Source organism: Natrix helvetica, assembly GCF_964273705.1.
Source record: "Natrix helvetica genome assembly, chromosome: W".
NCBI classification, from domain to species: domain Eukaryota; kingdom Metazoa; phylum Chordata; class Lepidosauria; order Squamata; family Natricidae; genus Natrix; species Natrix helvetica.
Window position 1 is genome coordinate 4,382,138 of NC_138555.1, and position 17,085 is coordinate 4,399,222.

General features: G+C 51.2%; 1 protein-coding gene across 2 annotated transcripts in view; it reads right to left on the reverse strand.

Annotated features, from left to right (window-relative positions):
• Positions 1-17,085, reverse strand: part of LOC309400506 (uncharacterized protein) — a 128,583-nt gene that overhangs the window by 36,462 nt on the left and 75,036 nt on the right. For both annotated transcript variants that reach the window (XM_081969040.1, XM_081969039.1), the window contains 3 exons: positions 15,628-15,741; positions 9,965-10,078; positions 44-157 (listed from right to left, as the gene is read on the reverse strand). In XM_081969040.1, coding sequence (XP_081825166.1) covers positions 44-157; positions 9,965-10,078; positions 15,628-15,741 — 342 coding nt within the window. The remainder of the gene's footprint in view (positions 1-43; positions 158-9,964; positions 10,079-15,627; positions 15,742-17,085) is intronic.

A 17,085-nucleotide genomic window follows, 5' to 3' on the forward strand; every position in this document is an offset into this window, starting at 1 on the left:
AAGTCTAAGTGCTATATAGCTCTCAACAGAAGGGGGTACTTACCCTCACTAGGATCGTATTGCATGTGCTCTCTGTGGGATTCCCCGGGGCCCAAGCACACCTCCTCCATCTCCTCTTTAATCCCTGAGGGTATGTTTATATACTCCACCGAAGAACCTGGACACAGCACAGAGGAAAACAGGGGAGTTGCTCTTTGTTAGGGATGTAACCCTAGGCTTGGCTTGGCAATGTATATAACCTATGATTACTTTACTGTTACTTTAAATGCTTAAGAGATGTAATTGGTTTGTTACCTCAAGCAGCTATAAGAGGGAGCCAGAATGGCTGTTAGATCTCTGTTTTGTTAGACGCTGATCGGTGTATTTTGAGGTATTGTGGTTTGCTACTGTTTAGCTATACTTTGTGTGTTAGACTGACTATTTTGATAACTGAATTACTGAACCGTGTATGACTTGGACTGTTAACCGGACTCTGAATACCTCTATATATTTCTACATAGTAAACTACTATATTTTATACTATTCAGTGTCTCTATGCTGGTTTGTGCATGTTATTCCATATCACTCTCATTACGCTTCTCTGCATACTCGCTCTCCTAATGGGGAGCTTAATTACTTAACACTCTTCTCTAACACCAAGGAATCTCATGGACTGGAAGAGGTGTGCAGAAACAGAACTGAGGAGGCAGGACAGGGGGACACTTCTGGTTGCTAAACAAGAGCATTGTTGAAGTGTGGCTAAATTTAGAAAACGCAACAGGATGTGGTTGGTGTGTGGAAAGGAGACCACCAGGAGATCTCACAGATAGTAAATGCGGCTAATTTGCAAAGCGAAGCAGGATGTTGTTGGGATGTGGAAAGGAATCCACCAGGAGATCTCACAGATAGCAAATGCGGATAATTTGGAAAGCGAAGCAGGATGTTGTTGGTATATGGAAAGGAGACCACCAGAAGATCTCCCTCAGACCCTAACCCTAACCCTAACCCTAACCTTAAAGATATTATGAGTACAATTTTAGCAGATTATCTCAAGAGAGATAAAAAACAAATATGGTGGGATATGGATCTAGCTTATAGGATAAATTCAGCATATGCTAGAAGACACAATGTTCCGAGGGAGATACATGTTAAGTTTGTCAGGAGATCCACAAGGGACGAGGTACTTGCGACCCAAAGGGAGGGACCATTGAAATATAAGGGTGAAGAGATCACAATTCTCAAACAGATCCCGAAAAAAATAAGAGATAGAAGGAGGAAATTTTCCTCCCTAGCAAAAAATTTATATGAAAAAGGGATCTGGTTTAAATGGCTGATTCCGGAGGGGATGTTAATCTTCTGGGAGGGAAACAGGATCAGAATCAATACAGTCCAGGAGGCGGAGGCCTTCATTAAAAAGAATTTTCCACTCTCAGAGGAGGAACAGAGTGGGAGTAGTGAAAGAGACAGTAAAACACAAGACAGTAAGATCCAAGACGGGAAGGAGGGGGGCACTGAGGCTCTCTCTGGCGACAGGGAGGAAGAAGCAATATCGAAAAGGCTCAAATCTCAAAAATAAAATTATTTGGAACAATAGCAGTTAGTGATATATTAGAAAACGACAAAGAGAAACATGTAGGAACACAAGACTAACAATATAGAGTAAGATTTGGTTTACTGTTTTCTTCTATAAATTTGTTGTACAATGTTATATAAATGAGTACCGTGCTAGGATCTCTACCAGCAGTATGAAAGCTGCCAAAAAATTTTGTATACCTATTTACCCTTCCCTATATATTTGAAAACCAATAAAACTTTGTTTAAAAAAAAAAGATCTCCCTAAGACCCGGTAAGCCTTGATGACCTCATTTTACCCGAGTACAAGACATATTCACCAACTCCTGGTTTACAAGAGCCTTTCCTACTAGGAGATTTTGGAGAGGGATCAAGGAGGATCCTAGTATTTGGAAGAAGGACCTGGTTGAACATCTTGCAGTCATCTGACACCTGGTATTTAGATGGGACTTTTAGCTCCAAAACTCTTTGCACAGGTGTATGTCATTCTAGCCAAGAAGTATAAGGGAGTGCATCCTGTCTTGTATGCACTTCTGCCAAACAAACAACATGCTACATATGAAAGGCTGTTTGAGTTTGTTAAAAACTTGATGCCTGACACTCAGCAGCGTTCCATTCACTTGTGATTTTGAACTGGCTGCCATTAATGCCATCAGGGAATGCTTTCCAGAAGCAGCTTTGAAAGGGTGCTTTTTTCATCTAGCACAAAATGTCAGTTGGTCTTACCTGAACTGCATGTCTCTAAGTCCCTGTGGGAGGAGTCACTGATGGGTTATTCTCAAATCCAATCTGCCTAGAGACTGAGGTTAAAATTGAGGCCACTCCCCTCTACTTCCTCTTCCTGGTTCCAGTTTTAATTGAAGGTCGGTGCTGTAGGAAGAATCTGGGAAAAACTGGTAAGGAACAACAAACAGGAACAACGCCCCCCCCCCCCCCCCCCCGAACCAAGCCGACCAACCAGAAACAATAACGTGCAGGCCCTCCCTGCGCCAGCGCCCAATTAGGGTGGGAAGTGACTCCTCCTACAGGGACTTAGAGACATGCAGTTCAGGTAAGACCAACTGACAGTCCCCTAAGTGACCCTGTGGGAGGAGTCACTAATGGGACATACCAAAGCTAGATGTCCCAGTGAGGGAATCAGAGGCCTGCACCCACCCTAGGTTCTAGCACTCTCTGCAGAACCCTCCTACCGAATGAAGCCTGCGCTGAAGCGTAAGTATCCACCCGGTAATGCCTAATGAAAGGCGTAGAGGAAGTCCAGGCCGCTGCCCTGCAAATATCTTCTATGGGCGCCTGAATAGACCAGGCAGCCAACGTTGCCACACTCCTGGTGGAGTGAGCCATTATGCCAGCCGGCACTGGGAGACTGTGGACTTCGTAAGCCCTGGTGATAGCCAATCTGATCCATCTGCCAATGGTAGCAGAGGACACCCTAGCCCCCAGGAGAGAAGGCTGGAAGGAGACAAATAACGCCTCTGACCTACGGGAGAGGTGCGCTTTAGGTAGATGCGTAACGCCCTCCTCACATCTAGGTGATGCCAGGAGCATTCCCTCTCCCTGGAATGAGACGGACACAAGTCTGGCAGAACCACCTCCTGCGCCCTGTTGAACGGGGAATTGACCTTGGGCAAAAAAAAAGGGTCCAGTCTAAGAAGGACCCTATTCTCATGGAAGGTGCACAGTTCCTCCCTAGATGACAATGCACTGATCTCAGAAATGCACCTGGCAGATGTAATGGCCACCAGGAACACCACCTTGAGGAACTGCAGGTTCACTGACCTCAACGGCTCAAAGGGAGCCCCAGTCAGCACCTGCAGGACAGTGGACAAGTCCCATGTGAGGAAACGATGAACCACGGGAGGCCTGAGGTTAGCCACCCCCTGGAGAAACCTCTTGATGATCGGGTCCTGTGCCAGCGAACGGGATCCCATCCTCCCAAGAACTGTTGCCAATGCCGCAACCTCCCTCCTGAGGGTGTTGTGGGAAAGTCCCTTTTCCAGCCCGTCTTGAAGGAACTCCAACACCTGAGGCGCTGAGGCTGTTGCCGGTTCCACCTGTGCTGAACAGCACCAAGACACAAATGTGGCCCAAGTGGCATCATAGATGCGGGTAGTGGACTGCCTCCTGGAGGCCTCAATAGTCCTGATAACCCTAGCCGAGAACTGGGCCGCCCGTAACTGTTTCCGCTCAAGTGCCAGGCAGTCAACTGGAGCCACTGGGGCTCCGGGTGACACAGGGCCCCCTGGCGCAGAGCCACCTCCCCTGGGGAATCCTCCAGTGGGGGGGACACGGAAAGATCTATCAGGTCCACAAACCAAGGCCGATGGGGACAGTAAGGGGCCACAAGAATGACCTCCGCCCCCTCCGCTACCAGCTTCCTGAGTACACCGGGAATGACAGGAAGGGGGGGAAAGGCATAAAGGAGGCCCTCCGGCCAACAACACCACAGGGCATCTACGTCCTTCGCTCCCTGAGCTGGGTACCAGGAGATGAACCTCTGGACCTGCACGTTGGCTGGTGTGGCGAACAGATTCACCACTGGGCTGCCAAACCTCCGGCAAATCTTGTCAAAGACCTCGGGATGTAACTGCCATTCTCCATGGTACACTGTCACCCGGCTGAGCCAATCGGCTTGCAGGTTGTCCACCCCTGAAATGTGCTCCACCCTCAGCGACAGGAGATGGCGTTCCGCCCAGTTTCCCAACTTCACTTCTGTGAAGCCGAAACTAAATCCTACTTAATGGCACCTGAACTTTACCCCTGTGTCCCCTCCCCTCTGCCTGAAGTCATCAATCACATTCTCCAACAGGACGCTACGGCAGGGTTCTGGACATGCACATTCACATCCCAGTTACAGAAACATGAGACTTTTTACTCTGGCCAAAAGTATGCATGGCATTTTCCCCCCTTCTCAAGTTGATAGTAGTCATGGAAACGCTTTAGACGTTGACATCGAGCTCCCTTGGTCATGGCGGGAGACGTCCACCAGCACAGGGACAACAGGACCTGGGGCGGAACGGGAATCTTGAACGTCACGTTGCTGGAGCCGTCCCTCTGGTACAGAAGCAGCAGCCACTGAAATTCCCTGACATGGAGCCGGGCCCACGGGACAATCGCTATGCAAGAGATGCATTTCCTCAGGAGATGCGAGAGAAGCACTATGGGAACAGAGCGCGCCCTGCAAAACTGTTGCACCAGCTGACAAATACTGTCCCTATGATCTTGGGACAGGAACACTCTACTCTCTACTGTGTCAATGATCATCCCAAGGTGTTGCAACCTGGTGGAAGGCTCTAAATGGCTCTTCTCGAAGTTTACCGAGAACCTCAAGGACTGCAAAGTCCTAATAGTGATCTCAAGGTCCCTCTTCGCAGCCCCAGGACTTGTCGCTTGAACGAGGACATCATCTAAATAACATTGAATTCGGATCAGGACGGACCTAAGGTGGCCCACAACCATGGCCAGTACCTTGGTAAAGGTCCTCGGAGCCAAAGCCAGTCCGAAGGGAAGGGCCCTGTACTTGTAATGGACCCCCTTGTATGAAAATCTAAGAAACTTCCTATGCTCTGGTGCAATCAGGATATGGAGATAGGCTTCCGTAAGATCAATGGAGGCCAGGGAATCCCCAACTCTGATCCCCTCAAGGATACATCTCAAGTAAGCCATTTTGAACTTCTGGTAAACCAATCTAGAATTTAGCAACTTCAAATCGAGAATGGCTCTCCACCCCCCCAAACTCTTCGGAACTACAAATAAATTGGAATAGAAACCGGAACCCAAGAGGAAGAGAAAACCCGGAAACGAGAAGAGGAAGAGAACGAAACTCCAAGTGTAACCCGAACCTAACTGTGTGAAGGACCCATTCATTGGAAGTGATGAGGTCCCAGCGGTCCGCAAAATGAGCGAGGCAATGGGATGATCCAAAGCCGGATCACTTATTCCTGCGGTAGGGACGGCCGTCGCCCCCTTGAAAGGGCTGCTTGTTGGGCTGCTGGTATCTATTTCTGTCCCTGTAGTATTGTCTATCCCCCTGTCTAGAGAACCTAGAAGGAGGGTACCTTTGTTGTTGGTAGTCCTGATCTGGAGGCCGGTATGCAGGCCTCCTCTGGTAGGGCGTTGACTTTTGCTCTGCGCGTTTCGAAGTAGAAGGCAGGATCTTACGCTTGTTCTTGTCCTCCATTAGGATGGGATCCAGGGAGGCCCCAAACAGCTTGTCGCCATAATATTCCGCTGCAGCCAGGTTCCACTTGGACTGGGCATCCACCTGCCACCCGTGCAGCCAGAGAAGCCTCCTGGAGGCCACCGACATGGCGAGTGCCCTGGAGGCGTATTTGATTGTATCCAGCGTGGCATCCGCCGAAAACTGAGTAGCAGCTGTAAGCTTCGTAATGTCCTGCAAGAGACGTACCTCCGAAGCAGGAACCCTCTCCTACATCTGAGTCAGCCAAAGGAGGGTGGATCTATTGAAGAAAGAGGCCGCAGCCACTGCCTTGATCGCCCATATGGCGACCTGGAATTTCTTGCGCAAAGTCAGCTCAGCTCTCCTATCCTCTGCCTTAAGGTTGTTGGTGATGTCACCCGCCACCAGGGACGAAGAAGATGCCAAGGGCACATCCACCGTCAGGATCTGTAAAGCCTGGGAGAAACTGGGATCAAGGTTATAAAAACGGCGATCGTTGCTCCCAGGTGTGGGAAAAGCCCCTGGTTTCGCCCATTGGGACTTGAGTACCTCCATGAACATAAGAGGAGTTGGAATTTCCTCCTTCTCCACTGGAGGCTTGTGGAACAGACCCTTCTTGGAACTTGGGGCCGAGGTAGCCGGGGTGCCCGCAGCTGCGGGAGTCACCTCCAGATGCGCAATGGCCTTGGCCTTGCGAAGAAGGGAACCAAATTGGGAGGAGGGAAAAAGACCAGAACTGGTTCCTCATCATCGGAAAAACCAACCTCCTTCTGACCCTCCTCATCTAGAACAGATCCCTCACTAGTTGTAGAAGGGGAACTCTGCCTACACTCACGAGTAGAAGTTGAGGGTTGGTTTGGATGACCTCTAGGTGTCCCATGAGAAGAACTTCTAGAGGATCTGGATTTCTGCTGCATGCCTGTAGCAATACCTTGTGAGATTGCCTGGGCAATGATATGCTGAAACCTCTCTGGGAGTTCAGGAAAGGCCGGGGAAAGAGTAGGGCCCCCCAAATCCGGCCCTGTCTCAGCAGATTGAGGGGCAAGCCTAGTCCTGCTCACTCCAGTGGCCAGCCGGCCAAAAGGATCCCCCCACCGGGACCCAGGGTGCTCAGGGGTGATGGGGGGGACACATGGAAACATCCCCTCTGGATGATCCTTGAGATCTGGGGGGGATTCAGGCATCGGTGTGAGTCTATGGGGTGAATGGGACCTGGAGGGCGAAGGGCTGACACACTCCCTGGTTCTTCTGGAGGAAGTCCTAGTGATAACGCCCTCAGACCCTCTGTGAGAGCCCCCTGCCGAAGCAGACTTGGAGGTGCTCTTCCTGCCCAAGGCCCTCTCTCTGGAAGCAGAGGGGCCCCTGGAAGTCCACTCCCTGGAATGAGAAGCCTCAGGGGAATCCAGAACAGCTGCCCATGGCATCCGCCATCTTGTCCAACTCCCCCAATCTGCTGCTACTCACAGCTCCGCGACGATGGGCTGCAAGGCTCGCCGCAGCCTCCTCGCCTCTCCGCTCAGTAGGTTGCTGCCAGCGATCCTGATGAGCCCTGTGCCTCCGTGCATGTTGCCCCAATGGTGCTGCCGATCCACGGCTCGATTGCGCCGCCGATCTGCGGCTCAAAAAGTGGACGGCACAGGCAGCTGGAGGCTGTTCTCCGATTGACGGGGGAGAGTGCCTCTGCACATGGCCCAGATCAGAGCTAGAGGCAGCTCCGTGGAGCGCCGATGGGTTGCTCCGGTCACGTGCGACTTCCCGGCTCTCCAAAATGGTGACCGCCGACCACGTGGCCCGATGTCTCCGGGAGCTCTGCCTCAGGAAACTCCAGCAGTGAAACGGCAGAGCTCCAGCAACCCCTGGTGGGCTGGGGTTGCAGCGCCTCATTGGATCTCCTGGCGCCCATCTTCGGAGGCCCCTCAATGACTGCCAGCGGTCTTGGAGCCTTAAAGCGCCCCTGGCAAAGCCCAGCTATTGCCCAGCACTCACTCACACACAGGGAAGACCAAGGGAGGAGGTGGGGAAAGCAAGGATGAAAAATACTCCCAATCAAATTCAAATCACAGGAGCCAAGAATTTAGTCTCCCATTAGGCCGAAAGACAGAGATTAAAACTGGAGCCAGGAAGAGGAAGTAGAGGGGAGTGGCCTCAATTTTAACCTCAGTCTGTAGGCAGATTGGATTTGAGAATAAGCCATCAGTGACTCCTCCCACAGGGTCACTTAGGAAACTATGAGGAAGCATTTGGTTAGAGATGGAACAGCACATGAGTACAATACAGATCCTGAGTTCGCTGAGAGGGCAAAAATGGTTGTGGCCTTGGCTTTTGTCTGTCCCAGACTTGGATGAATACATTACTGCTCTGGAAAGTTATCTTCTGGAACCACTGCTCCCACTCCTGCACTGCTTTGAGGATACCTACGTTGGCCGTCCTGTAAGGCGGGGGCATGGAACACAACCACCTTTGTTCCCAACAGCTATGTGGAATCTTTTCCAGCAAGCACAGACGGCAGAAGATCGTACAATCACTCGGAAGCAGCTCATCAAAGACTCCGAGCACAATTGGGCATGTGTCATCCTAACATTTGGAAATTTATAGATGGCCTGCGCAAGGCTCAACAAGGCAGGGATGCATTTTATGAACTCCTCTTATCAGGACATAGTCCTCCATTGAAACTGAAGAAATACCGCAATGCAGACCAACGGATTGCCCGTATTGTAGGTGAATATGGCAACCGAAACCATATTGATTACTTGCCTGCCATTGCACAATTATCAAATAGATTAATAAAGGCTGATTTTAAGTGGCCTTGTTTCTGGTGTGTATTTAACATAGTGCGTGAATGAGAGGGGAAGTCTGGAGCCTGGTGGTCTCCTTTCCAAATAGCAACACCATCTTGCTGTTTTTTTCAAATTATCCTCTCTCAATGGGTCAAGCGGCACTGTCTGTTCGGTTTCAATTTGCTGTTAGGGTTCGCTTGTAGTGTTTCAAATCTCCTGTTTTGCTATCTGTGAGATCTCCTGGTGGCCTCCTTTCCACACACCAATCACATCCTGTTGCGTTTTCTAAATTTAGCCACACTTTAACAACGCTCTTGTTTAACAACCAAAATTTTGGGTTCAATTGTGGCCGTAAGTCAAGGGCTATCTCTTCCTTCCTCTGCATGGCAGTCTTCCTTTTCCTCTCCCTCCCTCCCTCCCTCCCTCCCATTCCTTCCTTCATTTCCTTCCTTTCTTTCTCCCTTCCCTCCCTCGTTTTCTTTCTTGTCCCCCTTCTCCCTCTCTTTCTCGCTCTCTCGCTCTCTTTCTCCCTTCCCTTCCTCCTTCCCTCTCTCCTTCTAAGGTTAAGATACCCACCCAAAACAAAAACTCCTTTGCATGAAGCTGGGTTATTTGCCCTCCCAACCCCCTTCTCCTCCCATTGTCAGGGAGGCACAATCAGCTACAGTACAGGGGAGCTTCCACCCCTCCCCTTCCTTTCTTGTAACAAGCACCTGAAGCTGCAGCACCTCCCGCAAAGCCTCCCAGCCCCTGTATTGATCATGCCGTGGCTTCTGGCTGCCAATTGGCTGGTGTCAAACTGTCCCGTCCACCCAAAGGCCTGGGGTGAACTATATTTCGGCGAAGGGCCTGGGGCCCATTGGCCGTGGCGAACAGCTAGGTGCGTGTCAGCCGAGGAGAAACATTAGGAGTCAATGGCCAGAGGTGGAACCCTGGTGGCGAAGCAGGCATGGCCAAAGGTATGAGGCGAACAGTCCTAGACCCCGTCTCAGGCATGAAAGCCAGCTGGGTGACTTTGGGCCAGTCATCAGGTGATTGTGAGTTCTAATACCACCTCAGGCATGAAAGCCAACTGGGTGACTTTGGGCCAGTCCCTCTCTCCTATCCCAACCCACCTTACAGGGTAATTGTGGGAAAAATAGGAAGGGGAAGGAACATTAGACATGCTCCCCACCTTGAGCTACTTAAAAAGTTATCAAGGTGGGATAAAAATCTAATATATAAATAACACATAAGCAGTAAGGAGATGTCAGATTCATCAATACAAGCTTTCATTTCTCTCCAGAATATGTCATTCTGGCACGGTCCAGAGGGAAACAAGATTCTGGGATGGTCATCTCCCGGGTCAACAAATTTTGGGTCAATGAGGAAGACTGCCCTTATGGGGAAAAAAAGCACGATGAAAGGCTTCCTTCTTTCTAAGCCAAACCACAATTCCAGGACACCGGCTATTCACCCTCATGAAGTTCAGCACTGATCTCCTCAGGAGGCCTGGCGTTGCCACCGCCTTGAGGTCCTTCTACTTCTTCTTTCAGCCACAAAGAAACATCAACCGGAGCAATGGGGGACTCTGAATGGAGGAGAGAGGAAAAGGTTGCCATAAACCCCGAGCTCAAAACCCCAGGGTCTGAAGGTGACCGACCCTTGAAAAGTATCCAGGTTCAAAATGGGGTGGTCGACTTGGTTGTGCAGAAGCTGAGATTTGCAAACAGGTCAACAGTCTTACTGGTTGCCGATTTGCTTCAGTGTCCAATTCACAGTGCCGGTTGTCCAAGCCCTATCATCATCTTTTAATGACCCCATAATCCCTTGCAGGGTGGAGTCTGGGTAACTGAATGGAGCTGAGTGTTTGCTGGCCGGATACCCTTCCTGTTGCCAATGTGGAGCTATGTTCAGCAGATATATTCCCATTGTGCCAGAGAGAGAAATATCTGCCTCTACCTAGGATCGAACTCACAGCCTCCTGATTGTGAGGTGAGAGCTCCATCTCTAGGCCACTGCACCACTCTTGTCAAATCCCTATATGGGCTGGTTATTTGAAGGACCAAGAGCACCAAGGACCACACAGTCCTCCTCCCCCTCCTCATCTTCTTCCTCCACAACTACCCCTCCTTTTAGCACTAATGCTGTTCCCTAGTTCAGTGGTCGGCAAGCCGCGGCTCGCGAGCCACATGCGGCTCTTTACTCACTTTAATGCGGCTCTTCTGTGTGCCGGGCGGCCGCTCCCCTCCCTCCTCTCGGGCACTTCAAAACAAGCGCCCCTTTCCCTTTTCTCTTTTCGACCCACAATGATTAGGGAGGATCCTGAAGTCGGGACGAGAAGCGAGGAGGCAGAAAAAGAAACGGAGGCTAAGGAGCTTCCCCCCCGCCCCCTCCCAGCAAAAATCTAACCGGGGAGCCGGGCGGGCAGTAGCAAATTAGCCGATCACGCTGCGTGATCGGTTAATTTGCTACTGCCCATGCGGCGTGATCGGCTAATTTGCTACTGCCCGCCCGGCTCCCCGGTTAGATTTTTGCTGGGAGGGGGCGGGGGGGAAGCTCCTTGGCCTCCGTCTCTTTTTCTCCCTCCTCGCTTCTTGGGGCTCCACCAATGGGGGAGCAAGGCCCGCCCAGCGCCAGGCTTTGGGCTAACACAGAGGTCTGCAAAGTTGGCTGTTTTAAGACTGGTGGACTTCAATTCTCAGAATTCTGGGAGTTGAAGTCCACCAGTCTTAAGAGCCAATTTTGCAGATCCCTGGGCTAATATGATTGATGCCCTTGGTGGACTTCAACTCTCAGAATTCTGGGAGTTGAAGTCCACAAGTCTTCAAGCTGTCAGGTTTGAAGACCCTGGGTTTTTTTTTTCTAAAGGGTTAGGGGTGCAAGGGTCTTGCAACTTGACAGCTTTAAGACTTGCATGCTTCAATGCCAGAGTTTCTGAGCCAACATGACTGGAGGAAAAAATCCATCAAACATCTATTTAATTCGTCTGCCTACTTACACCATAGACTGCCTCCCGGCCTCCATCTCTTTTACCGTCTTTCTACTGTCTTCTCATCGTCCCTTTATTCACCATCTGATGTGGAACCTGGCCTGCTGACTCATTTTAACATCCATGGCACTCTGGCCCTGGTTGCATCGCTTCCAGCATATATTCCCAGCATATATTTGAGATCGGATTTGCTCCAGCTGCGGGAGTCCCCCCTCTCGCAGATATGGCCCTTCGCCCTTTCTAGGGCCCACCTTAATGACGGGTTTGTTAACCCCGAGAGGTGGAGGAAGCGAAGACTCAGGGGTTTTTTAACTAAATGCTTTTTATCCTTTTTAGGGGGTTCCAGGGTGGGTGGGAGGGATCAGGCCAGGAGGAGGATTGTAGCCAGGCGAACAGGTGAGGTCAAGGAGGAAGTGAGCGGAGTGTGGAGGGGGAGGGAAAACATTCCTACAGAGGGTTGTTTTATTCCAACGGTCGTGGGGAGGGGTGGATGCGATGACCGAAGAAAATCCTGTAGTCGGTTGGGAGACCGTGGCTGTTGGACACGCCCGGTCGCTTGTACCAACCCTCGCAGCCTAGGCGGTCAGGACCTACAGAGCCAGGGCCTGAGGCTGATGCTTTGCAATGCAAGGTCCGTTGTTAACAAGGCCCCCCTCATTAATGAGTTGATCTCAGAGGGGGAGCCGGACCTTGCAGGGATAACGGAGACCTGGTTGGGCCACGAGGGTGGTTTGACCCTTGTGGAGATGTGCCCGCCAGGTTACCGTGCATTTCATCAGCCGCGGGCCCAGGGTAAGGGTGGTGGGGTGGCGGTAATTATACGGGAGAGTCTGGAACCGAGGGAGTTCACTGTGCCACAGATCTCCGGGTGTGAGTCCCTTGGTGTGAAATGGGGCCCAGGGAGGCAGTTGGGCTTGCTGATTGTATACTTGGCTCCTCGCTATGCATCAGCGGCCCTGCCCGAGCTCCTCGAGCTGATCGCGGAGACGGCAGTTGATACCCCCAAACTTGTGGTTATGGGGGATTTCAATCTGCCGTCAACGGGTGAAGCATCCGAGGTGGCTCGGGAGTTCATGGCTTCCATGACAGCCATGGACCTGTCCCAATTAATTCAGGGCCCCACACACGAGGGTGGACACACACTGGACCTTGTTTTTGTATCTGGACAGTGGACGAGTGGTCTGGGAATAGGGGATCTAGTTATCACACCCCTGTCATGGTCAGACCACTCCTCTCTCCGGCTCGACTTCTCCAGCGCTACCCCCCACCGCGGGGAGGCGGAACCTGATTGTCCCAGATGGTTCCGCCCCAAGCGACTGATGGAACCGGATAGGTTCCAGACGGAGCTTGGGCCACTTCCTGTAGCCTTGACCCGCTCCCGGACAGAGGACCTAGTGGCCGCTTGGAATCAGGCGGCTGCGGGGGCCTTGGACCGGGTAGCGCCTTTGCGGCCTCTCTTGCGGCAACGAACCACCCTGGCTCCTTGGTTTACCGAGGAGCTGAGGGTGATGAAACGCCACAAGAGACGCCTAGAAGCAGGTGGAGGTCCTCTCGCTCCGAATCTGACTGAACACAGGTAAGAGCCTATTTACGGACCTACCTTGTGGCTCTAAGAGCGGCCAAACACAGACTTATTGCGTCCGCAGATAACCGCCCTGCCGCCCTGTTTCGGGTGACCCGCTCTCTCTTATTTCAGAGGTCGCGGGAAGCCCCTTTGCAGGGTAGAGCAGAGGAGTTTGGGAAATATCTGCAGGACAAAATCGATCAGATCCGGAGTGGATGGGCCCCCTTCAGTGGACCAGGGGAGACGTCGGAAGCAAGTCTTGAGACACCATGCTGGGAGGAGTTTGACTCTGTTGCCCCCGAGGACTTGGACAGGTTACGTGGGCGACTGCGAGCCACCTCATGTTTACTGGACCTGTGTCCCTCCTGGCTTGTACTGGCATCCTGGGAGGTTACACGAGGCTGGCTCCTGGGTCTGGTGAACGCTTCACTGGAGGAAGGGTCCTCGCCGGCCGCCTTGAAAGAGGCGGTGGTGAGGCCCCTGCTCAAGAGGCCTTCCCTGGATCCGGAGGAACTAGCTAATTACCGTCCTGTCTCCAACCTTCCCTTTTTAGCGAAGGTTGTAGAGAGTGTGGTGGCGCAACAGTTCCCACGTCACCTGGAGGAAGCAGTCTATCTTGACCCGCGCCAGTCCGGCTTTCGACCCGGTCACAGCACGGAGGCGGCCTTGGTCGCGTTGGTAGATGATCTATGGAGGGCCAGAGATAGGGGTTGTTCCTCTATCCTGGTCCTATTAGATCTATCAGCGGCTTTCGATACCATCAACCATGGTATCTTATTGCGCCGGCTGGAAGAGATGGGCGTGGGGGGCACCGTTCTGCGGTGGTTCCGCTCCTATCTCTCCGACCGGACGCAGTGTGTGTTGGCAGGGGAGCAGAGGTCGACCCTGAGGCCACTCACTTGTGGGGTGCCTCAGGGTTCGGTCCTCTCGCCCCTCCTGTTCAACACATACATGAAGCCGCTGGGTGAGATCATCCGTGGTTTTGGGGTGGGATACCATCTGTACGCTGATGATACACAGCTGTACATTTCCACCCCAAACCACCCCAACGAGGCCGTCGAAATGTTGTCCCGGTGTTTGGAAGCCGTGCGGGTCTGGATGGGGGACAACAGACTTAAGCTCAACCCTTCCAAGACTGAGTGGCTGTGGCTACCGGCGCCCCGATTTAACCAGTTGACGCCATCACTGGCCATAGGGGGCGAATTATTGCCCCCCCGTGGAACGGGCGCGCAATCTGGGCGTCCTCCTTGATGCCAGGCTGTCAATGGATGACCATCTGACAGCCGTGGCGAGGGGGGCGTTCCACCAGGTTCGCCTGGTGCGTCAATTGCGCCCCCTATTGGATCGGGACGCCCTACGCACAGTCACTCATGCGCTGGTGACGTCTCGCCTGGACTACTGTAATGCTCTCTACATGGGGCTCCCCTTGAGATGCACCCGAAGACTACAGCTAGTTCAGAATGCGGCCGCGCGGGTTATCATGGGAGGATCAAGATACTCCCATATAACACCATTCCTGCGCGAGCTGCACTGGCTGCCTGTGGTTTTTCGGGTGCGTTTCAAGGTGTTGGTTACTATCTTCAAAGCGCTCCATGGCATGGGACCTAGTTACCTGCGGGACCGCATCTCACCTCATACATCTCTACGACCTATCCGCTCTCACAGAGAGGGTCTCCTTCAGGTGCCATCCGCCAAGCAGTGCCAGCGGGAGTAGAGCCTTCTCTGTGATGGGCCCAACCCTCTGGAATGACCTCCCTCCTGATATTAGAACTACTAATGACCTCCGCTCCTTCCGACAGAAGCTCAAGACTCACCTGTTCCGACTAGCTGGCTTAGCCGATTGATAGTTCCATCTTCCACCTCCTGGCAAACATTTTAAACATTTTATTGGGGAATTTTTTAAGGGAAGTTTAATTGTATTTGTATTTTAATTAAGAACTGTACAGTATATTTTTTACCTCCTCCGTCTACGTCTATGTCTACGTCTACGTTTCTGTCTATGTATTTGTATATGGTTTTAACATGACTGTACACCGCCCCGAGTCCTGCCAAGGAAAGGGTGCGGTCTAGAAATAAATTTTTTTTTTTTAATTATTATTATTATTATTATTATTATTATTATTATTATTATTATTATTATTATTATTATTATTATTATTATAGGAGGAATTCTGGGAGTTGAAGTCCACAAGTCTTAAAGCTGTCAGGTTTGAAGACCCCTTGGGTTTTTTTTCCTAAAGGGTTAGGGATGCAAGGATCTTGTAACTTGACAGCTTTAAGACTTGCGTGCTTCAAATGCCAGAGTTTATTGAAACTAAAAACAGTGTACCATCCTATGTATTTTCGGTTTTAAAAATGTGGCTCTCAAAATAAATTTCAATTGTGGTTTTGGCGAGATTTGGCTCAGTTGAAAAAAAAGGTTGCCCACCACTGCCCTAGTTGGATCATGAAACATCTGCAAGAAAACCACCAGGCTCAGAGAGCACCAATGACCCCACAACTGAGAACAACCTACCTCTTATGAAAAAAAAAGGATTAAGAAAAGAAAAACAAAGCTATATATTTCAAGAAACAGTGTATTTACCTGTGCTAGGGTGTGCCAGTGTGTTATTTTCAGGCATGGTTTCAATGTTTCTTTCACACAAGGAGTCTCCTTGTTCAATCCGAGTCAGGATCTCGGGCTTGGCAACTGCGTAATCTATCCAGATGACAAATGAAAATACAGTTCTGTTAACTGCGCACACAATTTTACACAAGGCCTCCTGGCCACAACCTCCACCCCAATTCCTCCATCTCATAAACCTCTTAGGACATAATTTTTATGATCAAAGCACATAAGAATAACGTCATTTTATACTCTCACTCTCCCCATAGATTACAGCAGGGGTCCACAACCCCAGAGCATGACATATTTGAAACCGAGTCTGTGGAGAAAGACGAGCTGGAGCTGACAAAGATCAAGGGGCAGTCTCACTGGCTCTGGAGGAACACAGGGAAGAGCAGGATGAGGCAGCCCCAGGTCCCTCGTGCCTGGGACAGCTTGCCAGCAGGGAAGAATGGGGACAGGACAACCAAGAGAGGGGGGAAGAGGGGGCAGGCAGTGGAGATGAGGAGCAACGGAGCTCAGGCGACAAGGGAGAACTGCCCCCTCCTGATCACAGAGAGAGCACAGAGAGTGGAGAGGAAGAAGGAGCAGCGCAGGCTGACCTGACAACTCGGGAGAGCACCCTGTTGTGGTCCATCAGCGGCCTGCAGAGCTGGCAGCAGAGTCGGACAGTGAGGAGGTTGGGGAGGATCAGGGGCCAGTCCTGAGGGCTGAGGAAAGCTCAGATGAGGGCTCTGCGTCGGAGGCAGAGAGGGAGCTAGACAGCAGCGAGGCAGAGGAACAGCTGGAACCTATTCCCAGTGCGCACATGCGCAGAGCTGCCAGAAGACAAGAACAACTAAGAAAACAGGATCGACTTGAGTAAAGCCACACCCTGGAGGTGATTGGCCCCTCCCATAAGAAACAAAAGAGGAATGAACAGGGAGTGGGCTTTTGCAGGAAACAACTTGGTCATTGGTCAGGAAAGTTCTGTGTGAGAAACTCTGTGGCAAGTTTTGCTTTGCTCTGTGTTTGGACACTAGTTGGCAGCACTCCTAATGGGATAAGGTGCATCAATGGTGGGTTTCAAAAATTTTTAGAACCTATTCTGTAGGTGTGGCCTGTTTTGTGGGAGTGGCTTGGTGGTCATGTGACCAGGTGGGAGTGGCTTGGTGGTCATATGACCGGGTGGGAGTGGCTTGGTGGTCATGTGACCGGGTGGGAGTGGCTTGGCAGTCATGTGACCGGGTGGGTGTGGCCAAGTTGATGTCACTGAATTCTTTGCCCCAATGAATGATCTACAAAAAGAAGATATATAAAAAAAGGAAATTTATTATTTTGTGCACTTACTATTTAAATAAGATTAAAATAAGTACACAAAACAATAAAACAGCTACTTACAGAAGGAAGATGACTGTCCTTGCCAGTCTTCAGTATCACTGACTCCAATGAATGGCC